We start from the raw sequence: 26,437 nt of genomic DNA on the forward strand, positions 1-26,437 counted from the left end.
TGGGCTTATGTGTAGGGCAATATAACAACTTTATTTTATTTTATTATGGTTCCCGCGGGCTTGTGTAGTGTAATGTATTTGCTGCAACATATACGTCCATTGAAATTGAACTTCCCGCCGTATGCAAATTAGCCAGCGCTAGCGCAACTTCACTTTGCTTGGCGCATTAACGCTAGAGCAACTTTGTCCTGGACGCAACTTTGCCCTGGACGCAACTTCGGATTTTAGTGAATTACCGTTGTCCTGGCGTATCTACGCCTGGCGAAGTGTTTTGCTGTGAGCGAAGCCGTCGCTGGCGAATTTTCGGAGGCTAGTGAATTTGCTCCAATATATATTAGTTAGGAGAAAATTAGACCTGTTTTCCAGAATACTTGGGACCTGGGCTGGTTTTGTTTCCAATAAGGATTAATTATATCTTCCTTTGGATCAAATAGGTTCTTTTTTTCATTGTTACAGAAAAGAAGGAAATCATTTTTTAAAAAAATCAGATTATATGGATGAAATGGAATCTATAAGAGACAGCCTTTCCGTAATTCTGAACTTTTTGGTTAACTTTATTCCGCATAACAAATCCCATACCTGTACATGATATTGTTTTATTATTTCAGAGAAAAGGGAAATCATTTTTAAAAATTAGAATTATTTGCTTATAGTGGAGTCTATGGGAGAAGGCCTTTCAATAATTGGACCTTTCTCCCGGATAACGGATCTCATACCTGGAGTGGCATAGGGTTATTTACATCTTACTGTATAGACAGTGACCAAATTAAATGGGTTATCCCTTCCCTGCCACAGCAGTGCTTGTATTGCTTTATTTTGCTTTATTTTGATTTTTCTAACTGACCAACCCCCAACATCAGACCACATCCTTCTCTATTAGGTCACACCCCATGCTTTTCTTTAGGTCAAGGGAAAATAACACATCATTATACACTAAAGGGGCAAATTTACCAAACATGATCGCCATCCACGGATCCCATTCAAATAGTGTGACCAGAAATTTATACTTGCGGATTGGTTGCTATGGGTTACTAGACCTGACACTGTCTTTATAACTTTTATTGCGCTATCCCATAAAGTAGTCGGGTGAAAATGAAACATATTGTCACCACTCACTTCTGTGCGTTCTGTGCAGTCTGCTCTTTAGTAACATTTATAGTTATGTTAGCATAAACTTTATTACTAAGTATATGATAAACATTGATGGGACAGGAAAATTAAAGTAAAATACTACTTTGCTTTTTTATTTAATAATAGCTTTTTTGGGTTAATAAGGGATACAGAAAAATAGAAAATAGTATGAACTCCTTTACATGAAAGGATATTCCGTCACCTTCCTAAATATGTTTTTTAAGACTAACAAAAGAGATTTAAAGTTGCATGTGATGTTTCACTAGAGGAAGCTGTGTCACTAAAGGAGAAGTTGACCTTTATATTAGAATGGAGTTTAAAATGCTGCCTGGTATTGGTGGTGGGCGGGAGGGTCACTGACCCACAACAGCTTATATTTTTCTACAGGACTGCCATTAGAAATAATAGGGCCCTATAGTGCATAGTCAGTAGGGCCTTTCCCTGCACCCTGCCAATAAAGTATTTTAAGGTATATGTTTGAGGTTTATGTTTTGAATGTGCTGTTTTTGAAGAGTTTGAAAGACACTACTCCGGTTGTTAGAATAAAGTATTCTTGGAGCCAATTAACACATCAGTTAGACATAACGTTTGGTTCTTGCACCCGGTTCCCACTGGCGCACCATAACTTGGTTGTATGTATGATGCATAAGTTAGGGGGTGGGATGGGGGATGCCTGTGTGCCACCCCCAGCCCACCACTCAATCATGGAGGAGCACAGGTCTCTGTGCTCTGTTTTGGAGTTTAAATAACTTCTGTCTATGGAGCAATATGCGGGGCAGGGTTCAAAATTGCAAACAAAATTATGGTTTGCTTCTTTTGCACTTTGCACCTGTCTTGAACTTTATAAATGAGGCTTTAGGTATACAAGGTAAGGTGTTTTTATCTGGGTACCATATGTAAAGAACCCCTATACAGGCCTCTCTTGACCAAAGCGGCAGCTTATAGGTCCATGCATTTACCCATTGATCAAGAATTATGGAAGAAGACTTTGGGGATGGATTTAATCAAACACTGAATGTTCTTATCTCCTAACTGGTCTTGGTAGCTAAATGATCAGACCAGCCCAATTCTCTTGATTTATGTTATAATATATTGATTTTATCTGGGTACCATATCTAAAGAACCCATGTACAGGCCTATCTTGACCAAAGCGGCAGCTTATAGGTCCATGCGTTTACTCATTCATCAAGAATTAGAGAAGAAGACTTTGAGGATGGATCTCATCAAACACTGGATGTTCTTATCTCCTATCTGGTCTTGGTAGCTTAATGATCAAACCAGTCCAATTCACTTGACTTAAAATGTAATATATTGGTTTTATCTGGGTACCATATGTAAAAAACCCATATACAGGCCTCTCTTGACAAAAGCGGCAGCTTATAGGTTCATACATTTACCCATTGATCAAGGATTAGACAAGAAGTCTTTTGGGATGGATCTCATCAAACACTGGGTGTTCTTATCTCCTAACTGATTTAAGTGGTGAGCAGAACTTTCCCCTTTTTCAGTCCAATTCACTTGCCTTTAGTTATAATATATTGGTTTTATCTGGGTATCATATATAAAAAACCCATATACAGGCCTCTCTTGACCAAAGCAGCAGCTTATAGGTCCATGTGTTTACCCATTGATCAAGAAGACTTTGAGGATGGATCTCATCAAACAATGGATATTATTATCTCCTAACTGGTCTTGGTAGCTAAATGATCAGACCAGTCCAATTTACTTGCCTTAAGTTATAATATATTGGTGCAACTCCAGAAGCATTTAATCAACAGTTGGCCTTGCAATAGAGCTGTCAACATAATGACAAGGGACCCTGTGACTTCTTTTATCTGTGTGCACAGTCTCTCCCACATGCTGGTACCTCATGGGTTGGGCATGTTGGAACATCATTTAGAGTTAGGGAGGTCAGTAAATAATGGTGGAAAGAGATTTTTTCATCAGGGTGGTCATAAATTACTTTGAGATAAATGTGAAGGCAATAGAAAGAGAATGTTGTCATCCAGCATAACAATAAATTGTGGGTAGCGAGGTAAGGAACTGTTTTGTTCCAAGTGTTACCTGGCAACTGATTATTCTGCTTTAAACAAAGAAACACCTGCGAGCAGTGCCAATGTGCACCTGTCGGGTTACTATGTGCATTAGGTATGTTATTAAATTACTCAGACCCTCTTATATTGAGTATGTTTGATTTGGCAGCCGTTTGGACATTAGATTCGCTGTAGTATTCTCATTTTTTCCCCATGTTTTTATTTTTTAAGTTGCCATGTTTTGATGCAGCTGCCCACATTTGCCTTCAAAAAAGAAAATTGTCCTGTTGAAATGATTGGATCACATCTGACCAACTCCAGCCTGTTAAAGTCCTGGACCATTAATCCTTGCTTTTGTTTTTGTCCCTTTGGACAAAGGATCTGGTCAAAGAGCACTGGAATGATCCAGTTGGTCAAAGAACCTCATCCATAAGGCTTGTGACACACGGGCAGATTCGGGGAGATTTAGTCGCCTATCGACTAAACGCCTCTTCTTCTGGACGACAATATCCACGAATTGCCTTTCGTGACTTGCGCTAAAGCACATGCAGCGCTTCGTTTTCTGAAGTTGCCTCACGAGGAAACTTTGGGCGACTTCGGAAAACGAAGCACCGCGTGTGCTTTAGTGCAGGCAACTTTTCATTATAGCGGGGAGATACAGTTTGGGGAGATTGTTGCCCAGAAGAAGAGGCGATTAGTCGCCAGGCAACTAAATCTCCCCGAATCTGCCCGTGTGTCACAAGCCTAAGGGTTCCTATACACCTGTACTGGCCAAAAGCCACCTGGTACATATTAACTATTCTGTTATGGTCTTTCAGATGGTTAAAGAGGTGGTTCACCATTAATTTAACTTTTAGTATGTTACAGAATGTCCAATTCTAATTAACTTTTCAATTACCCTTCATTATTTCTTTTTTTTTTAATATGGTTTTTAATTATTTGTCTTCTTTCTCCGACTCTTTCCATCTTTCAAACGACAGTCACTGACCCCATCTAAAAAACAAATGCTCTGTAAAGATACACATTTATTGTTATTATTACTTTTTGTTACTCATTTTTTATATTCAGGCCTCTCCTATTCATATTCCAGTCTCTTATTCATATCATTGCATACTCAAAAACCACATAAAGTAAAAAATAGAATATCAGAACACCACTGTCTACTAGAGATGCACTGAAGCCAGAATTCGGCCTTTTTCAGCAGGATTCAGCTGAATCCTCGTGCCTGGCCAAACCGAATCCAATCCTTAAAATCATGTGACTCATGTCACCAAACAAATAAGAAAACATTTTTGTTCCCCCTTCCCTGATTAAGGTTCGGATTCGGTTCGGTATTCAGCCAAATTTTTTATGAAAGATTTGGGGGTTCGGCAGAATCCAAAGTAGTGGATTCGGTGCATCCCAACTGTCTACATTATACTAAAAGTTCATTTAAAGGTGAACAACCCCTTTAAGATACTCCCGAACTGGTAGAACCCATTCTACCTTTTCCATTGATATCTTGACTCTGGTCCAAATCACTTTGGTTTGGTCAATTACATCATTGGATCATTCCGTTGGCTGTAGAGGCCTTTTTGGGAAGGAGTGCATGAATGAACAGATTAGTCTTTGCCCCAGCAGGATATTCTGAGTTGCTCAATATGTATATAAATAGATATTGGTCTGGCTTTATTTATAAAGCACAGTCAGGATCTGCAGTGCTGTACAATCTTACTATATATAAAAGTACACACAGGGAGGACTAGTAACATATAAATATATAGTTGTACACAAGTGGTACAGGAGACAGGAGAAAGGAGGTCCCTGCCCCGTGAAGCTTACAATCTAAGCACACAATGCTGTACATTCCTATGTAGTCAGCCCCCAGTCATTATCTAATAATCATGCATAAAACAATAACATGTCAATTCTAAATGGACTATCCAGCAATATCCTTAGACAGAATAATATCAAATTACTCCCATGCAGCCACTCCACTTCATTATAATCGGCGAGTTTTTGTTTCCGCGTCAGCGATCTTGTTATCCTTTCCTGTATTTTGGTCCTCCTTTCTTTCTGCAAATCAATAGGCTGCCATTTGGCTTATCACTCACGCATAATTAGTAGCCAGTAATCCGTGCCAAGTAGGATGCAAGCCAGAAATACTTCCCTGTTGGATAGACCGGTATGGAATCGTTTATCCAGAAACCTGTTATCCCGAAATATATACGAATTATGGAAAGGCCATCTCCCATAGACCCCATTTTATCCAAATAATCCAAATTATAAAAATGATTTCCTTTTTCTCTGTAATAATAAAACAGTAGCTTGTACTTGATCCCAACTAAGATATAATTAATCCTTATTGGAAGCAAAACCAGCCTATTGAATGTATTTAATGATAATGTTACATGATTTTCTAGTAGACTTGAGGTATGAAGATCCAACTTATGGAAAGATCCATTATCCAGAAAACGCCATGTCCCAAGCATTCTGTATAACAGGTCCGATACCTGTACCACCCCCCCCCCCTGCTAGTGTGGCTTTCCCTCTGGGGTGGGTGGGGGGAAACTGTTTGTGTTTTACCTTCTAAAATACTTTATCTCCATTTTATATGATTGGTAATTAACCAACCTGGTGCAAACTTCCACATTTACTCTATTACCTATTGGGAGAGTTGTATGGACCAATGCCTCCCACAGCTGCAATGGGGAAAATTTGGCTGTCCATGGTGTGACACGAAACCTAAGGGTATAGCTAAAATCAGTGCCATAAAGCAAGCAGCCTTCTGCTGTTTGAAGGGAAAAATGTGTGCAGTTGAGTTTCAGGAAATAGATTCCCCCATCCAATGGCAGTAATTGTTAAAGGTGTAAACTTTCCAAAACAATCCTTCTTTACACTATATTTCAAGTAAACACTTTAATGGTCATTTACTAATGCAGCTGAAATGTATGCAAATGTGGCACCAGTCATTAAAAGGGAACCCGCCTGAAGGTTCAGCTTCTCTTTGCTAGTAAAGATCCTGGCCTTCAACGTTGTGCAGAGGAGTTTCCCATCATGGATTTTGTTAGGAGTGTCGGTGACACTGCACATGCTCAGTGTGTTCTGGGCTGCTGTTGAGAAGCTCAGTTTAGGAATTCTGGCTCCGAGCATCATGACATCATTTTTCGGCATGAGATTCTAATTTTTGGCGCCAATTCTCTTTCTCAGTCTGGACTTGGATATGTTCATGGAAACACCATATATGCCTATTTTTCCATTTTAACAGTGCTCAAGCTGGCTTCTGTTCACAGATCCTGCTTAAGCATTATTTTCTATTGGAATTTCCTGGTTTTTGACTTCTGCTTGATTCCTGCCGCTTGCCTCGACCCTTTTGCCTGTTTTATGGCTATGCTTTGCCTAATCCTTGGCGGTACCTCTTTACGGACTTCTTTCTACCAAACACACAATTTCCTTGTTGGTTCCGCAGCAGAAAGCCCAGGGCCCCAAAAGGGCATCCACAGGGGTTCCCTGTGCATCTGAGTGTGCCAGCTGCCTACAAGGTTCCTGATTGATGAGTATGTTACACATCGAAGCTGATGCTACAGGGCTGTTGACTACATTCTGGTGTTATTTGCACTGGTTTCAGAGTTACCATATACTAATAATCTAAATTATATACTAATCAGCCTTAAATTGTGGCATTTATATTCTATGTGTACTGTATATTGTGTGTGTGTCCCTAAACTGAGCATGAGCATGAGCAGTAAATCTGCAGAAAAGAAGATGGGGAGCTACTGGGGCATCTTTGGAGACACAGATCCTTACATTTCTGCAGTTTTTCTTTCATCCAAACTCCTTTGCCTCTGTCTTGCCTCTGCGGCTGAATCTTGATCAAGTGCATCTAAGGATACATAAAAGAGTGGTTCACCTTTTTTTAACTTTTTACATGATATAGAATGGCTAACTTTTCAACTGGTCTTCATTATGTAATTTTTTATAGTTTGAAAATGATTTGCCTTCTTCTGACAATTTTCAGCTTTTGAATCCGAGTCACTCGCCCCCATCTAAAATGTAAAATGTTCTGTAAGGCGACAATTGTTATTGCTACTTTTTATTACTCGTCTTTCTATTCAGACTCTCTCCTATTCATATTCCAGTCTCTTATTTAAATCAATGTCTGGTTGCTAGGGTAATTGGGACCCTAACAACAAGATGACTGAAATATCAAACTGGAGAGCTGCTGAATAAAAAGCTAAATAACGCAAAAAACCCAGTTAATAAAAAATAAAAACCAATTGCAAATTGTCTAAGAATATCACTCTCTACATTTTACGAAAAGTTAACTCAAAGGTGAACAACCCCATTAAGCATCTTCTGGTTCAATCACTTACCCTGTGGAACACTTTAACCCCTATGGAGTGTTATATAAACCAGCACATTGTGATGCAGGTGTGGTACCAGCGGTGCCCAAGGGGTTAGAAATATGCTTGATAAAAAAAGGAAATGTGTGAGCGACGGCTGCAATTAGACATGAATGCATCAAGCGGTAATTAGCTGAGAACAGGAACCTAGAAATGCCGCTTCCCAGTTTCGCTTTGTGAGTTGAATAGCCCAAATCTGTGAATGAGAGCCTCCTAATAAGCCATTCACAGGGTCTCTTTTTGGTGGCAGGAAAAAATGGATCTGATATTGTGCGTTGCTTCATCCGCCGTGCTTATAAATATCGCAGCATTCTGCCGAGGAAACAATTAGACATAATCTGTACAATAGAAAGTGAGCAGTGTGGGGCAGCTTTTAAAGGAACATAGCCACTAAAATCCTATTTATTAAGTGGTTAAATTTAAATCATTTATGAATGCAAGTGCAAAGTGCAGTTTTGGGTTTGGTTTGCCATGTTTTTTTTGACCCTCAATTTCAGTATCATCGCAGGTACCCTGGAATTATCCCGAGCTTGAAGGGGGTGATACTTACATTTTATTGCTCATTTTTACTTTTCGTTGCTTATCTTTCTCTTCTGTTGATCTTCCAGCTGCAGATTGGTTGTTGGGTAATCAAGCCCTAGCAACCAGATAGCAGATGGAATTCCAAGCCAGAGAGTTGCAGAAAAAAAGTTAATTTTTCAAAAACCACTAAAAAAAGGAAGACTAATAACAAATGTTTTTTTTTTAACTGACGTTAACATTTAGTATGATGTAGAGAGTGATATTCTGAAACAATTTGCAATTGGTTTTCATTTTTTATTATTTAAGGTTTTTGAGTTATTTGGCTTTTTATTCAGCGGCTCTTCAATTTGCATTTTAAGCAATCTGGTAGCTAGGGTCCCAATTACCCTAGCAACCATGCACTGATTTGAATAAGAGACTGGAATATGTATAGGAGAGGCCTGAATAGAAAGATGAGTAATAAAAAGTAGCAATAGCAATTAATGTGTCGCCTTACAGAGCATTTGCTTTTTATAAGGGGTCAGCGACGCCCATTTGAAAGCTGCAAAGAGAAGAAAAAGGCAAATAACTATAAAACTATAAAAAAATAAATAATGAAAACCAATTGAAAAGTTGCGTAGAATTGGCCACTCTAGAACTGCCCCTTTAAGCTTTAATCTTACATAACAGCATACACCATATTATATAGGGTATGAAGAGTAGGGTGTAGAAGGGAAGGGGAGGGATATTTTAGGGGGAAAGAAGGGTGGTGGGAACAAAAAAGGGTTAAAAAATAAGAAGACACAAGTGTTAGAGCTAGGGGTCAAGTATTTTACAGGTATTGGATCTGTATACCCGTTATCCAGAAAACTTTATTACGGAAAGGCCATCTCCCATAGACTCCATTTTATCCAAATAATCCAAGTTTTTAAAAATGATTTCCCTTTTCTCTGTAATAATAAAACAGTACCTTGTTTGATCCAAACTAAGATGTAATTAATCCTTATTGGAGGCAAAACCAGCCTATTGGGTTAATTTAATGTTTACGGGATTTTCTAGCAGACTTAAGGTATGAAGAGGCAAATAACGGAAAGATCCATTATCTGGAAACCCGCAGGTCCCGAGCATTCTGGATAACAGGTCCCATACCTGTACTTTCAAAGTATCTAATTAAGGATGACTGGGCCACAAATAGTTTTTGATGTCCCCATCATCCATGATGCCATAGACAGTCACTATTTATTAGGCTGGTGGAGGCTGTTTGGGTCTCTGTTTGCTTGAAATACCAAGGCCTATTTTGAATCCCAGTCTGGACCTGGATATGTTACTGGAAACACCATATAAAGTGATAGCAGTTCATTGCACAGATACCTGGGCCAGATTACCAGAGATTTCATGGGATATAAATATCAGTAGAGCTAAATTTGTCCGCAGCAGATTACGACAATCAATTCCTCCTTTCACTTCACTGCCTATATATTTATAGCATCAGCGAGGAGCTAATTTAGGCAGCCAGGCATTTACATGCTGAGTGGTGGGGGTGCTCTCTGCATTCTTTCTTATGTTTTGTCCTGGGAAGAAGACACTGTTCTTGCCAGGGAAAGGCACCGGCACAATGAAAGGCAAAAGCTCTAATGCTTTGCAGCAAACAAATTACATTTTTTAGTATTAGGCACTTATTTATTCAATTCCATATGGCACCTTCATTTTACTGCCTACTCCCCCCAAAGCCAGTGTTTATTTTGTCACTATAGTTTTGTCCTATCAGACAAGTGTGACTACTAAAACTGGAGCAGACAAGCAGCAGCTAGTTGCATATCAGTGTAATTATTCAAGTGCACCTAATGGATGAGTGCCCCCTCCTGGTATAGTCTCTGGTTAGCTCAGAGAATGACCCAGTGGTAGGGTTATTGCTGAACAGGTTAGTACAGGCTACAAGAATTATAGGTCTTGGGATAAGGTTAAGTTTGATCAGAGCCAAAAATATCCAGCTTTTTTATTTGCAGACGTTAGCAGTTTTGTTCACTTCCTTCATCAGCAAACCTTAAGGAACTGTATATTCTCAAAACAGATTCTTGGAAAATTATTCAGAGCACTCTTCTAAGTACTTTTGCAATGTTTCCTAGTTTTCAAGATAGTAGCAGTTTTTACACTGCTATTTTATTGAATTCAACACAACAGCGCCACCTGCTGTTTATTTTGGCCCAGTGGATATAGTCAGATGAAAATGAATTTGCTAAAGCACAATGCCTTTTGCTTACCTTGCTTAGAGAATTAAAGGAGAACAAAAGCGCAAATCGATGGGGGTGCCAAATGTAAGGCTACCCCCCCCAAAGGATTGTAATTGCTTATCTGACACCCATATACCTCCTATTAGCAGAAAACTGCACCAGCTTCTTCTTCTTATACCAGAATGCAGCTGCTGAGGCATGCGCAGTAGAAAGATGGCTTTTTCATTCAAGTCTGGCTTTTTTTCATGCAAGCCTGCACAAAAACAGGAGGATGGAAGAGGATTACTCGCTAGTGCCCTGGGCTGGAACAGGAGCACCGGCCAGGTGTAAGTCATTACATGTAAGTCATTACAGCCCTTGGGGGGTGCCCTAACATTTGGTGCACCCATTTATAGGAGCCTTCAGTCTTCTTTAAGTTAATAGACAGAGAAACTCATCTGATGTCAGTTCTAAGCAGGGCTATGAACCTTCTCCGCCTGCATGTGATGAATACAGTGCTGCCATACAGAGGAAGCACTGTATTCATGCTGTAAATGAAGGCCCTTGCTCTTTACACTAGAGTGCAATGACCTGCTCCTTCAGGTGCTCACCTACGGGGCTGGGTTGCAATGTACAAAAACACGGTGACTTGCTATTTACACTTCACAGAGTGAAGCAAAACCTGTATGCAATTGGGGAATGAATACTAAAGACTTGGCTGGGTGCATAATATGGGTTTGTATCTGAACAAAGTGCACAGTTGTGAGTCCGCTCTAAATGGCCTAAAGAAAGGCCAAGTTATTAGCCAGTGACGTGTGTCTGTATATGTGCCTCTTTATTGTTGTGTGTGTCCATGTTAATTAAGGTGCCATGGTGGAGATGCCACAGGCCGAGTGCCCATTTAGAAGCAAATGTTGCTGCACAATGCTTTATATGAGTAATGGAACATGCTTCTTATAAAGTCTGTGCTGATCCTACCTGACTCTACTTGATACTGTGCAGTCTGGGTTTTATCACATTTACCGACTCACCTAATGTATCCTCTTTGTTAAAGGAAAACGTTACCCCCTAAATGAATATTTAAGCAACAGATAGTTTTATATCATATTAAGTGGCATATTAAATCTTACCAAACTGGAATATATATTTAAATAAATATTGTCTTTTTGCATCTCTTGAAGCACCATTTCAGCACCATGGTCGTTGTGCTGCCTCAGAGATCACCTGACCAGAAATACTACAACTCTAAGGGGCAGATTTACATAGGGTCGAATATCGAGGGTTAATTAACCCTCGATATTCGACTGCCGAATGTAAATCCTTCGACTTTGAATATTGAAGTCAAAGGATTTAGCACAAATAGTTCGACCGAATGATTAAATCCTTCGAATCGTTCGTTTCGAAGGATTTTAATCCATCAATTGAACGATTTTTCTTCCACCTAAAAATTCCCCATAAGCTAACATGGCACCTCAATAGGTTTTAGGTGGCGAAGTAGGGGGTCAAAGTTTTTTTTTAAAGAGACAGTACTTCGACTATCGAATGGTCGAATAGTTGAACGATTTTTAGTTCGAATCGTTCGATTCGCAGTCGTAGTCGAAGGTCGACGTAGCCAATTCGTTGGTCGAAGTAGCCAAAAAACATTGGAAATTCTATGTTTTTTTTATTCTATTCTTTCACTCGAACTAAGTAAATGGGCCCCTAACTGTAACAGGAAGAAGTGTGGAAGCAAAAGACACAACTCTGTTTGTTAATTGGCTCATGTGACCTAACATATGGTTTATTTGATTTGTTTGTGTGCACTGTGAATCACACGATCCCAGGGGGCGGCCCTTATTTTTTAAAATGGCAATTTTCTATTTAGGATTACCCAATGGCACAAACTACTAGAAAAGTATATTATTATGAAAATGGTTTATTTTCATGAAGCAGGGTTTTACATATGAGTTGTTTTATGCAATATCTTTTTATAGAGACCTACATTGTTTGGGGGGTATAGTTTTCCTTTCATGTCATGTACAGGTTTGTGTTGGATAAACTGTATAAGGGCATGCATTGGGAAGTTCTTCTAGGAGTAACCCTAATTTATATTTATCCTCTTCCAAATTCCAGTCCTAGAAATATGCTGCCTATTGAAACAGATGTCCTTTTATTGTATGCATCCTCCATAGTAACTGCCATACCGGTTGCCACACTTCCATATTTAACGAATACTATAATATCATAATTACCCTTCTTTAAAGGAGAAGGAAAGCTACGGGGGGATTTTATTGCCAATAGATTAGCTGCAATAGTGCAAGCTAGAATGCTATATTTATTCTGTAGAATGTTTTACCATACCTGAGTTAAAAGCTCTAGAAACTCTCTGTTTGTTTAGAATAGGAGCTGCAGTATTAACATGGTGTGACATCACTTCCTGCCTGAGTCTCTCCCTGCTCTGGGCTCAGATTACAGCAGAGAAGGGAGGGGTGGGGGGAGAGGAGCAAACTGAGCATGCTCTTGCCCAGGGCAAGGAGGTTTAAGCTGAAGGCAGGAAGTCTGATACAGAAGCCCATGTGTACACAATAGAAGGAAAGAAATGCAGTGTTTCTTTTGACAGGGGACTCAGAGCAACATTACTTTGGGGGTTTACTGGTATATTTAGATGGACCTTTCTGATAAGGCTTACTTAGTTTTAACCTTTCCTTCTCCTTTAAAGGGATCCTGTCATTGGAAAACGTTTTTTTCAAAACGCATCAGTTAATAGTGCTACTCCATCAGAATTCTGCACTGAAATCCATTTCTCAAAAGAGCAAACAGATTTTTTTATATACAATTTTGAAATCTGACATGGGGCTAGACATTTTGTCAATTTCCCAGCTGCCCCTGGTCATGTGCACTATTAATGGATTCATTTTGAAATTTTTTTTTTCCCCATGACAGTATCCCTTTAAGGTCCTCTGACAGATCAAGTATATATATATATATATAGTAGCAAGTATATGACCACTTTTTGTCTAGAACAGTATCATTTCTTTTTCTGGAGTAAAGTAGGTTCCAGGAATGTGCCCGGTGCACTGAGTTTTGGAATTAAATTGTAGCATTTTTTCAAGCATATTGTCAAAATATACTGCAACTTTTATAAATAGATGGAAATACAGGTACAGGACCTGTTATCCAGAATGCTCGGGACCTGGGATTTTCCAGATAAATGTTCTTTCTGTATTTTGTATCTCTATACTTTAAAGGGGTTATTCACTAAAACTTAAATTAATTACATTTTTTTATTAAAACAAAGTTCATCAATTTTTCTTCTCAAAAACGTTGGAGCTAAAAAACGTTGCGACAAAATTGAGCGTCGTTTCGTATCATGCGATTGATGCTCCGAAAACTTGACTTTATCGTATTGTCGCTGCGAAAACTCTTTTTCTGATTATTGGATGAAAACCCAGACTTTATCGGATTATGCAGCGCAGATCAAGAAACATCTTCAGGGACATCTGCCATTGACTTCTACATGACCTCGACAGGTTTGAGATGGAGTATTTTCAGATTCAGGTTTTAGTAGCTTTGGGGTATAATAAATCTCGAAAAAATTCAAGTTTTCCCCTTTAAAACCATGACCAGATAAATTTGAGGTTTAATAAATGGCCCCACAGTCTACTAAAAAATAATTTAAGCATTAAATAAACCCAATAGGATTGTTTTGTCGCCAATAAGGATTCATTATATCTTAGTTTGGATCAAGTACAAACTACTGTTTTTTTATTACAAAGAAAAAGTATACCGAACACAATCCGAATCCTAATTTGCATATTAGGGGTGGAAAGGGGAAAACATGTTTTACTTCCTTGTTTTGTGACAAAATAGTCACACAATTTCCCTCCCCGTCCTTACTTTGCATACGCAAATTAGGATTCGGATTCAGTTCGGCCAGGCAGAAGGATTCGGGCGAATCTGAATCCTGCTGAAAAAGGCTGAATCCTGGCTGAATCCCGAACCGAATCCTGGATTCGGTGCATCCCTATTAATCTGCAACATACATGAATTACAAGATCTTAACAAATTCAAGATTTTGCAACTGAAAGTAGTGTCCACTTGTCCTTTGCTATGCTTTGCACTGCTGGATCTGACTATTTGTAGCAATGAAAAAGGAGGGGCGATTGACGCCCACAAGCGAAGATGAATTAGAGTAAAGTTCCCTGCAGTTGGCTGAGGATATTTTGTCTGGACACACTGACCGGAGCCTAATAGACTTGGACTATCAATGTTACCCCCTAAGGTGATAAACTGGATATGGCAAGACGGGTAGTTGGGTAGAATGGTCTGAATCAACTTCCCACCCAAACTTGTATGTTCATCTTCGATGGATACATCATTTTTTTTTAGATTTAGAGAGCATTTTTGTTCTTTTATTTTGAATATTGATTTCGCTAAAGCTCCCATCTTCTTCAGGTTGGTTCTAGGCCTTGAACATTTCTTACAGTACTGTATATATAGACACAAAGAGCAAAGATTTGTTTTTTTGGGCTCACCAGCCAGTGAAATGAACCTGCAAGCAAATAAAGCTCCCACTGCCCGATTTAAAACAATATATTGTTATAGCAATGCCTGTAGATGCTTCTGTATATTATTTTATAGCAGTTAGTGTAGTATATGCATGCCCCCTTGAACTGAAAGTATTGAGAGTAAGAACACCAGAGGGTGGGACGTGGGTGCACCCCCTCTTTCTTGTATTAATGTTCCTTGTCCTGCAGTAGAAACTGTTTGTGTTTTGGTATGTGTTGCACTCAGCTGTGCAAACTTATCTTTTTAGGGTCAAAGAAGAACAAAAAGTCCAGCCGGCACAGTAAGTAGATGATCTTCACGGTGCACTAGGCTTGATTTTTGTTTTTTATTTGCTGTGTTCTGCTTCCTGCAACTCTGATGGTCTTAGGTCAGAGATCTCCAGGTTGTGACTATCCAGTTATGGCTGATCTACAACTCCTTGTGTAGGACAAAGAGAGCGGCTAATGGACTATTGATTCCAGCAAGAGGTGGGTAGGGTAGGGGGAACGCTTGGAGCTGATGCAGAGGCTGTGGATGCTTAGGGGCATGCTGGGAGTTGTAGTCCAGCGCTGGAGAGCCACCGACTGAAGATCCCTGGTTTTAGGTGATGTTAATATGTGATAGGCTGCATCTAGTGTGTCATCTGCTTCCTGATTGGCTTGTAAGACAGCTGCATGCAGCTTCTTACTTCATCCACGTTAGCTGGATGTTGTCTTCTCCTGCGTGCTTGTGGAGCAAGTAAAAGGAAACCTATAGCTAAACACGGGGTGCCCTGACATGACAGAGCGTTTGTGACATTCTCAAACCACATCAGCATTAAATTCCATGACCTGTATTTTAGTAGGCAAGAGAAGTCAGCATTTAAGCGGGTAGTGACAGGAATTGCTGGAGACAGTAACCGCTAGACTCAATGAATAAAGCTGCAGTCAGACTTGAGAGAAGCTAGGGACAATTGGAAACTAATTACACACTCAGCTCCTAATATTTCCAAATACAAAGGAAACATTTGCAAAAAAAAAAGGTATAGAGACTACATATTTAAAGGGGTTGTTCACTTTGAGTTAACTTTTATTATGATGTAGAGAGTGATATTCTCAGACAATTTGCAAACGGTTTTCGTTTTTTAATATTTGAGATTTTTGAGTTATTTAGCTTTTTATTCACTAGCTCTCCAGTTTGCAATTTCAGCAATCTGGTTGCTTAATTAATTAAGGTCTAACCCAGCAACCATGCACTAATTTGAATAAGGAATATGAATAGGAAAGGGACTGAATAGGAAGAGAATTAATAAAAAGTAGCAATACCTATAAATGTTTAGCTTTACGGAGCATTTGTTTTTCTAGATGGGGTCAGTGACCCCCATTTGAAAGCTGGAAAGAGTCAGAAGAAGAAGGCAAATAATTCAAAAAGCTATGACAAATAAATAATGAAGACCAATTGAAAAGTTGCTTAGAAGTGGTCATTCTATGGAATACTAAAAGTTAACTAAAAAGTGAACCACGTAAAACGTATGTAATGAGTACTCTTCTGTTATCCAGATCTGCTCAGTAGAAAACTAAAGGAACCATATGTAGGGAATTGGTTGTCTCTTTAGGGAGCAATCTTGTGCTGTACAATATTTGTAAGATGGGTTCCCTCCCCAAAATGACACCATGAGCCCATAATGAGGCCGAACAGTAGCTCATTGCAAATATGGAAGCATTGTAAGATCAACCATAGTTCCAAGCATATATAGGGTATTTAAGACATTCACCCCAAATTTTGCTTTAATGGACTTGCAATATGGGCTTCCAGCTTAATCCTCAGCCTCTCCCTGACCTGACTTCAGGCTGTGCCCTCCAAACCAAGGCAATGACTCCCCCAAGGGGTGCCAGTCCTACAAGTTGGGAAAACACTGGGTTTGGATAACAGAATAGCTCTATCTTTAACATCTCCTATTTGCGAATGTTCTCAAAAGATCTTTCATGCAGAAGCAACTTGTAATTTAGCTATAGCTTTGATGGTTAAACGTTGCTCTCCTTACATCCTTTCCTGGCTTACTGTTGCCGCTGCCATCCCCATTGGCTACTAGCTTCTCTGCCTGTCCGTAGCAATCGGGTAAGTCGGCGTGTGGGCCTGTGGCCGTCTCTTTCCAATGTTCTACAGTCACGCATTATGTGCTTATTCAAACAGGTGGTTTCCCTTTAGTGGGATCACTGAGCTGGTTAATAACGTTCTTCAGCCACAGCCCAAAGAGCAAAATGAAAAGGAGCCGGAGATGTAAGTAAGCTGCTTTGTGTAGACTCAGTACAACCTGTAGCATTTAGGCATACTAACTGTTAGTATGTATGAAATGCTTGTCCTTAGCTTATCCTCTATCTTTTAGTTGCGTTTTGCTCCTTTTCTTTTGCATTTACAGGACTGAAGTATCAAAACGGAGGGGGACATTTCTCTAGCTATACATGGGCAGCTGTTGGTCACTCTTGACCAGTCAGACCAAAAAAAATTAATTGATCCTGCACTACATACAGTATTCCCCTCTTTTAGGATATGCAAGACCCATGCATCAGAATCATGGTGCCCCATACTATCTACTTAGCAGGTAGTATATTATTTACAAGTATTTATGTGTGTGCCAATATAGCCTGTATCCCACCTGGGCTCCATGATCTGACCATGTCTTTGATCTGCCCTGGCCATGCCCCATCACTCTGTCTCCTAGCTCACCTATGACCTGTGCAAACTCCACCCAGTTCGTGGCTTACATGCCCTGACCCTTTTATGGTCCACAAAATGGACCTTTGCACTAGACTTCCCCCATATTCTTTACTCCTGAAAACCCTCAGGCCAAGTGTACGAGACTGGACTGCACAAGCCCATCATGTGATGCTCTCATTGACCCTGGGTCAGCCCAATTATATCCATCCCTTGGGGGCAAGCAGATAAAAAGTTTGTTTCTTGTACAAATGGACCTCCCCATGTATAGCCAGGCTGTACTGAGACAGACCTTTGTTAATAGAGGGTCAATTTCAGCATTGACTTGTTAGAAACAGCAAGACTTCTTCATTAGGACCATTTCATTTATATTTTTTGTTGTAAATGAAATGTTATATTCTTCTACACTATCAGAACCCCGCTCTGCATGTGGTTGAAAATGTATATAAATACAGTATATGCCTCTTCCCCAGAGCATGGCTTTATCATTAAAAAGTCCCAATACCTTTACCATGACCATACCACTTTACAAAAGACAAATTCCAGAAAAATAAAGGCCATCTGCTAAGGGGCCAATCAGCTGCTAGCATTTATATCTAATTGATTGCTATGGCTAATAAGACCTGCTGTATGACATTTATTACATTACCTCTTAGACTATAGCATGATACCAGGGGCATTTATGAAAATGTTTCCATTGCGGTATATGAGTTATGCTTTATGATTATTATTTTATGTGTCCAGTTATAAACTGTTATCTATGTGTATCCTATTTTGAAAAAAAAAAAAAAAAAAAATATATATATATATATATGCAGTATATTTATTTATAGGTGATAATATACTGCCTAGTGAGCATTGTGATGATATTAGATAATGCTAAAGAGTTAATTGAGCAGTTTAAGGTCGTAGGTCGCAGAACCCATAGGTGACCTCAAATGCCTTTTATTATTTATAGCAGAGGTAGAATTGTAATACCGGAGTACTTCTAGCACTATCAATGATTACAATACAGAAATTTATTAGTAATAAGAAGCAGTAGGGATCATTTACAAAGACACACAACTGCAAAGGTTCCAAGGGCGCAAAGGTACCAAGGACGCAAAAGTGTTCATTATAAAAGCACCTGTCTGGTCTGCCTGTGCTCTGTAGTTCTACGCTAGGTGCAGAACGCATCGCCGATGGTCACAATCAAGCCCTGTTCTTACCTCCTGCCATAGGGGATTGTGCCCCCAGGAGCTCCCTCTAACTCTACTATGTTTTAGATTTGAGATTGATCCACTTTTATAAAGAAAAGCAAAAATCACAGAAGAGCCATGGAGCTTGTTTCAGATCATTTTATGTTGGTAACTCCAATGCAGTGTAAGAAGGCCCTAGTAAAAGTAAGTGACAGATGGAAGAATATTGTGTGTAGACCTGACCTATCTCTTGTCTGGATCAAGCCACCATGTTTTTTGCTATTTGCACCCTAAGGCACGTAAGCATCCTCCATCCTGCCCCCTAAATTTCACGCCCTTCAGTACAGAGAGCCCTATACTTTTGTCTATTGGTGATGTAGGTGTAGAGAGCAGCCAGTCACCAGACACAAGTGCTTTTAGAACAAGCGCTAACAGGAGCACTTTTGCATCCCTACTGCTCTTGGACTGCATCCAGGGTCTCTGTAAATAACCTCTATAGTCATCAACTTAAAGGGATACTGTCATGGGGAATTTTTTTTTCTTTCTTCAAAATGCATCAGTTAATAGTGCTGTTCCAGCAGAATTCTGCACTAAAATCCATTTCTCAAAAGAGCAATTAATTTTGAAATCTGACATGGGGCTAGACATATTGTCAGTTTCCCAACTGCCTCCAGTCATGCGACTTCTGCTCTGATAAACTTCAGTCACTCTTTACTGCTGTATTGCATATTGGTGTGCTATCACCCCCCCCCCAGCATCTTAACAAAAGAACAATGGGAAGGTAACCAGAAAGCAGCTCCCTAACAAAAGATAACAGCTGCCTGGTAGATCTAAGAACAGCACTCAATAGTAAAATCCAGGTCCCACTGCGACACATTCAGTTACATTGAGTAGGAGAAACAACAGCCTGCCAGAAAGCAGTTCCATCCTAAAGTGCTGGCTCTTTCTGAAAGCACATGACCAGGCGAAATGACCTGAGATGCACCTACACACCAATATTAGAACTCAAAAATACACTTGCTGGTTCAGGAATGAAATTTTATATGTTAGAGTGAATTATTTGCAATGTAAACAGTGTAATTTAGAGATAAAAACAACACCATAAAAATCATGACAGAATCCCTTTAAGACTTTCTGCTACCCAACCTGCTACCGTTGATGTTTGCAATGGCTTTGTGCCAACTTAACCTATAGTCACTAATAAAACAAACATGAACTCAGAGTAGTATATATATACTGTATGTTATTGCCAATTTGGGATATAAAAAAAAAACCAAGAAGAACAAGATCAAGATAACTATAGAACAGTACTTTCAAAGAAGTTCCTATGTGAGAGTCAGTGTTTTTGTGTAGAGTAGCAGTGTCGCAGCATATGGCTTTGCCAGATTGTGGATGGATGACTGTTTCTGCTGTGAAGCCATAGCAATCAGGGTCAGCGAGAAAAGGGAAAGAAGAGAGGAAGCTGCTACAGATTATAAAGGAATGGTGTGGTGTGGCCACTGTCTCATGTTGGGATTGATTAAGAGCTTTCATCTGTTAGTGTCAGCATAGGTAGGCCTGCTCAGGCTCTAACAAAGTGCTCAATGAAAGAGACATCTGTTCTCAACAACCTTTAAATAAGGAAAAGCTTAGGAACAATAGCATATTACACGCTATACTGTCTGCATCGACCCCAACTGAATATTCACAGCCTGCAAATGATACATGGAGGGGCTAAGTTTTACTAAACACGTGCTTCATTATTTTTGCTGCCAGCCAGGTGCCCAGTGTCTTACAGTGCAGTGGCAAATACGCACACAAAAGAGCAAGAAAGGGCTGGCTTTTCATTGATATTTTATAGCTCTCTTATGGCTTCATGTTTCCTTTGTTTATATTGAGTGAAGGTGTGTGGGTGCCCAATAGGGCATATTTTTTTATAATTAACATACAGTATAACGCCTTTCAGTCATGGCCCATGTGTTTGGCTTCCCTAGCTAAATTGGCAATAGAATATAATTTGGATACAGACTGGCGTTTTTAGCAGATACAGGGGCCCAGATACAGGGGTCATGTACGACCTCTTGGAAAGAATGCAAAGTACAAAAAAGAAGTGCAATCAAAGAGCCTCTTGATCCAACCCTGCCTTAAGCTGGTCATACTTTCAACATCGACTTGAAAGGGGTAGGTAGAGTTGAACATTGCTCAGTTTAGCCACCTACATGCCGACCCAATCTGACCTTCAGGCATATGATTGAATAGACTACATACTGGGTCCACCTTATGCAATTCCCATCTGAGGTTTTTTTCCACCCATCCCACCTTGATACCTGAACAAGCCTCAGATCCATTATCAAAGGGCGTGGTTTAATCCTGTTCTCATTAATGGGGCTGCCAGTTTTGGCCAAGTTAGCAGCTCATGGTTTTCTTCATGTAGCACCTTAAAGTTCTCATGTACATACAATTAAAAAATTGCAGCTATTTATGTTCCTGGCAACTATCACTAGCAATATGGCGGTTCAATGCTTTGATGAATTACACACACTGGGGCATATGGAAACAATGGAGCACTGGAATTTGCACCTGACTTTAAGAGGTGTTAATCCCTGGGTTCCAATATGTAACATATGAAAACAAACCTGTTATGTATATATTTTTCATTGAAGAGGCTACAGTTGTATTTGAAAATTTTCCGCTTTCTCGTTACATATTTGCAAAATTTTAGGGTTGAATGCAAATTCCAACATCTGCAATTTCCTGGGTATCGATCCCCCATGCACTGCATGCAACAGCACGACACCAGCATGGAAACAGAAAGTAATCAGTGTCAAACGTCTACTCAGCACTAAATCAATGTCTTCATCTCCAGTCATCTCTGCTGTTAGAGAGTGTTATTGTACAAGTGGCCAATACTTGTTATTCCATACTTGGTGCTACCATATAATCAATGTGTGCACAGGCTGGGGGTAAACTTAATAATGGAAACACCTAGGAAATGTGTCAGTATCCATCAGCCAATAGTAAGATGGACCACAATAGTCAAGTTGAGTCTTTCTAGCTGGACATTGCACCTTTCTACAAGAAGGAAAGTCCTTTGTGTTCTAATAGATAAATGGAGGGCAAGGAAGGTGCTTGATATTGGTTTCGATGCAATTTGAGGGTCATGTGCTGTCTGTATTCTATAGGACTTTCCCCTGGGTCCATGATGCTATGTGGTGTGTCTTTTTCCTTTGAGGATAGTATTCCTTTTGGCTATGTGGCGGTTCCTCCACTGCAAAAAAACTCAAATGCGTATTTGGCCAGAAATCTGCCTGTTCCAGTAATGCCATGTGGCATAGATGGGTTCAAACAGGTTCACTGTGTGGAGAAAACACAGTAGGGATAATTCATAAACGGACTGTGTGTCTATTGACACTATTCTTCCGGTCTTGCATCCAACATGTTCCAAGGTTCCCTCCGCAGGCTGTTTCAATAGGCGCAGAAGATTATTGCCCATAGAATCACTCTTTGATGCTAATTAAATGCCAAGCATGCAAACCTTCTAGCTGCAACTTGCAGGGGCGAATTAAGGCACATACTTCCATAGTCTATAGCTTAGGGGTCCAGTATGATCAGGGGCTCATGTAGCTTATTTTTCAATTATTATTTATATTTCTTTCTTATATATAATTTGTGACGCTGGGTCTGGTTGGGTGCACCTGCCGGGAAAGCCAAGTGCATGACGTCACTGGTGTGTGCCGACCCCAACCCAGCAAAGAGAACTCAGGGGCATGCAGGCCTGGATCTGCACGCATCCACACACAGCAGTAGCCTAGAGGGGGGCCCTGTAGATTTACCCTAGGGGCCCGACGTGTCATTAAAGGAGAAAGAAAGGTTAAAATTAAGTAATTCAGAAAAGTCCATATAAATACACCAGTCACCCTCAAAGTAATGCTGCTCTGAGTCCTCTGTTAAAAGAAATACCACATTCCTTTCCTTTTCTTGTGTACACATGGACTTCTGTATCAGACTTGTTTTCGGCATAAACCTCCACGGCTAGGACTTGAGCATGCTGTTTGCTGCTTTCCCCCCCCCCTCCTTGCTGTAATCTGAGCCCAGAGCTATGAGTGAGAAGGGAAAGACTTAGGCAGGAAGTGATGTCACACCAAGCTAATATGGCAGCTGCTATTCTAAACAAACAGAGAGAGCTTCTAGAGCTGTTTAATCAGGTATTTTAAAGCATTCTGCAGAATAAAAATATAGTTATAGATTGCACTATATTGTGGCTAATATATTGGCAACAAACTGCTTTGATAGCTTTCCTTCTCCTTTAATCTGCCTCTGGCAACTTGCACCTAATTGCGGCAAGCCCAATTAATGCATCAGATACAATTGCGGCAAAAGCTACTCACTGTGTGGTGGCAATAATGCTGGAATCATGGGGGGAAATGCTGCTTTCTGGGTAGAAAAAAAGTTGCCAGGATGAGCACTGCAAGCCACTCCCAATTTATGAACCGGTTATTAATTTTGTGCTATTTGGTCAGCTGTCTCTCTTGGCACTGACTATCCTCATCCAAGGATGCCACCATTATCCTTACTCAGGGTCCAAACTAGTGGTAGAACAGAAGAGAAGAGTGTCTAGCGCCCCCACCACCATCACCATTGTGACCTAGACATGTGCCTCTTCTGCCATCCCCTAGTTTCGGGCCTGGTGTACCAAGAGCCTTTATGTAAGGATGTAGAGCGTGTTCATTAATGAATGTAAGTACAGTATAGAAGGTAACATTAGTTCAATGTAGAAAGTTTTTGGTGCTGATGTTCCATTAAGTGTTGACAATAGAAATTGTTCTTAGCTACGTTGATGACATTCACCCCATTGTTTGTGTGTTCCTCTGATCTTTCCCGGCTACTGTAATATACAGTATGGCACACTTTCAAGACAGACACCTAAAAATAGCTTCCTCCTGAGCTGGCTGTTAAGAACATCGAAATATGATTACACTTAGCAAGAGCCTCACTACAAGAGATAATGTTTCTGCCAAGTCACTCCAATTACTTTCATTGCATGAGCCATCAAATTACAACATGTGTGCGTGACATACTGTATATACACTGTTAGGATGGAGGTGAAATATTTCGAAGCTGAGAAGCTAAATGTGTTGCTTGGGGAAAAAAAGGTATTTTAATGTTAAGTTTAGACCAAAGGTTGAAAACAGGTCTGTGGCCCCAATCGAGTGTCGTTCTTAGAAACTAAACACCCCCTGACATCACTGTTTTGAGATTAGGATAAGTTCAGTCCGCATGGCGTGCAACATTCATGAGGGGTTTACATTATTTAGGAACAAGGATCCTTTTACTCTGCCGTTGGGGTAGTGGTGCTACATCGCGGCTTTCCTTTTTATTAAGTAAGAACATAGTCCAGAATATTAAGGGTGCAGTGTAATTTATGATACTGTTTATTTACAGTATATCCTCTGTATAGTCCATGTGGACAAGGTAATTGGTGCCAAAGGTCTTGTTAGAAGTTTGTGGCACAGACTGGCACCTAGGAAAGCAGAGCCATCCCCTGGCTTAGAATTCCCCTTACAGCAAAATGCTGCGAAATTTGCCGTGTGAGTCACCCATAGAAAATAAGTTAATCTTGAAATGCACAAAGTAGGAAGAATGGGACTTTTTCTTTGTGGGTGAGACTGGGAAACCTCCCATATAATGCTTCCATCTATAGTTTTAAATGGGTAAAGTTCCATAAAGTATTAAAAAATGAATACACAAAAAAAAAAAAATAGATTAAGAGAAGCAGCAACAGGCACAAATACCACAAGCTGTGCAAATGTTTCCCTAACTGTAAGGCTGGTTCCATTAAGAGCATGAAGTTCAGTTAGTGTTAGATTTATGGTCAATGATTATTTGTTGTCTTTGTGTTCCTGGAAGCAGTGGCGTAACTACTCACCGGCAGGCCCTGGTATATGATGAGCACCTAGGCCCCCCTGTCGGGCCCTACCCCCTATGAATTGAGTGCGCTGTAAAATCTCCCCCTGCCCAAAGACCCACGATATCCATTATCGTGGCTCCGGTGGGCCCCAAGAGGGTGCGGGCCCAGGTGCCATCACACCGCCTGCACCCCTGGTAGTTACGCCACTGCCTGGAAGCTCAGCCATACGTTGATTACTCATGGGTCTTCCCTATAAAACTCTAAACAAGGTTTTATATACCTTCTTTTGCGTTTTTAGGAGGAACTCCATGGTGTGGCTCGAGCCAACACGTCGCCATGCAATGAAAAGCATGCAACGTGTCAGATTTCCTGATACGGGAAGTGAAGGAGAAATCACAGCGCGCAGCGTTTTCATCCGACAGTCAGATAAATGTAGTTCTTACCTGTGATTTCTCCTTCACTTCCTGTATCTTCAGGACATCCGACACGTGGAGTTCCTCCCTTAGGATGGTGGCAGACGTGGCTACTCGGGGAGATTAGTCTCCAGCGACAAATCGTCGGCGGGATGGCACTCGGGAAGCTTTGTTTTCTAAAGTCGCCTGAAGTTGCCTCACGATTAGTCGCCTGAAGAAGAGACGATTTGTCGCTTGGTGACTAATCTCCCCAAGTAGCAGGGTGTGCCACCACCCTTAAAGGGAGGACACTGAACAAATTGGACATAAAAAGAGGGATTGATTGATTGAAGAGGGAATGATGGGCATATTAATTGTAAAACTAAGTAGCTAAGTAGCACCACCCTACTTTAAATACCTTTCTTTGGACAGAGGCAACTGCTCCTGCTTTAAGATTACAAACAAAATGCCTATTCAGAAAACTGGGGCCACGTGAGTTGTATCTGCTCCCCTTACATGAAGAATATGTAAGATAACGAACTTCCAGGCTCTTCTAGAGCAAGAAGATATTCTCTCAATATTCCTCCCTGGGCCACAGCAGCCACTGCGCTAGGGGAGCAATTCCACAGTTTGGGGACCTTGATGTCAGATAGGCAGTAGTATTTAGCTCAACTTGTTCACATGCTTAGGTTAATTGCACATTGCATGTTGTGACTTCTACAATTAATGGTGAGTAGACCTTGGTTATTGCATGCGCCTTGTACCACCGGACTAAATGCTTGCTGCTATAAAAACTTTCTGCTCCATAGCCCCATCTTTCACTCATTAGGAATAATTTACAGATTACAGATTTTTGCACTTTACACTTTGGACGCATTTTGGAGCACAATGACCTATGTTGCCACTACTGCTGGTGTTTATCACTACTGTGTACCCACTCCCTACCAACACATTGCAGCAGTTTTTGTTACTGCTGAGCTAATACTATATTGGGGAGTAGATTTACCCCCCTGGCCGCTCCTTTCCAAACACTTTTTAAATTATTACCTTTTGGTCATATGTTATCTGTATGCTAACTGTAGCCAGTACCATATAATGATTTTTTCTGGCACCTTGGCCTGTACCCAATGGAAATACCACAAGGGATAAAGAAACTTGCCCAAGGCCTCGAAATGTTACACAGGGATATGGGAAGTCCTCACTAAACCCGTCATTTAAGCACTTAAAAAACCCATTATCCACAAAGTGCCGAAATATGGAAAGGCTGTTTCCCGATTTCATTTTTGTTTGTAATAGCAAAACAGTATCTTGTACTTGATCCAAACTAAGATATAATTAATCCTTAATGGAAGCAAAATCAGCCTGTTGGGTTTATTTAATGTTTAAATGATTTTATAGTAGACAAAATATGGAGATCCAAATCATGGAAAGATCTGTTATCTGGAAAACCTCAGGTTCTGAGCATTCTGGATAACAGGTTCCACCCCTGTACCTCAGGTTCT

At 40.3% G+C, this 26,437-nt stretch overlaps 1 protein-coding gene across 11 annotated transcripts in view; it reads left to right on the forward strand.

Annotated features, from left to right (window-relative positions):
- The window catches only part of LOC108719375 (regulating synaptic membrane exocytosis protein 2), a 360,080-nt gene that overhangs the window by 20,063 nt on the left and 313,580 nt on the right, over positions 1 to 26,437 (forward strand). For 6 of the 11 annotated variants that reach the window (XM_041566588.1, XM_041566590.1, XM_041566591.1 and 3 more), the window contains exons 2-3: positions 15,053 to 15,085; positions 16,957 to 17,043. The exons of the other annotated variants lie outside the window; for them this stretch is intronic. In XM_041566588.1, the coding sequence (XP_041422522.1) occupies positions 15,053 to 15,085; positions 16,957 to 17,043 (120 nt within the window). The remainder of the gene's footprint in view (positions 1 to 15,052; positions 15,086 to 16,956; positions 17,044 to 26,437) is intronic. 11 annotated transcript variants of the gene reach the window in all.

This window comes from Xenopus laevis, chromosome 6L (genome assembly GCF_017654675.1).
Source record: "Xenopus laevis strain J_2021 chromosome 6L, Xenopus_laevis_v10.1, whole genome shotgun sequence".
NCBI classification, from domain to species: Eukaryota; Metazoa; Chordata; class Amphibia; order Anura; family Pipidae; genus Xenopus; species Xenopus laevis.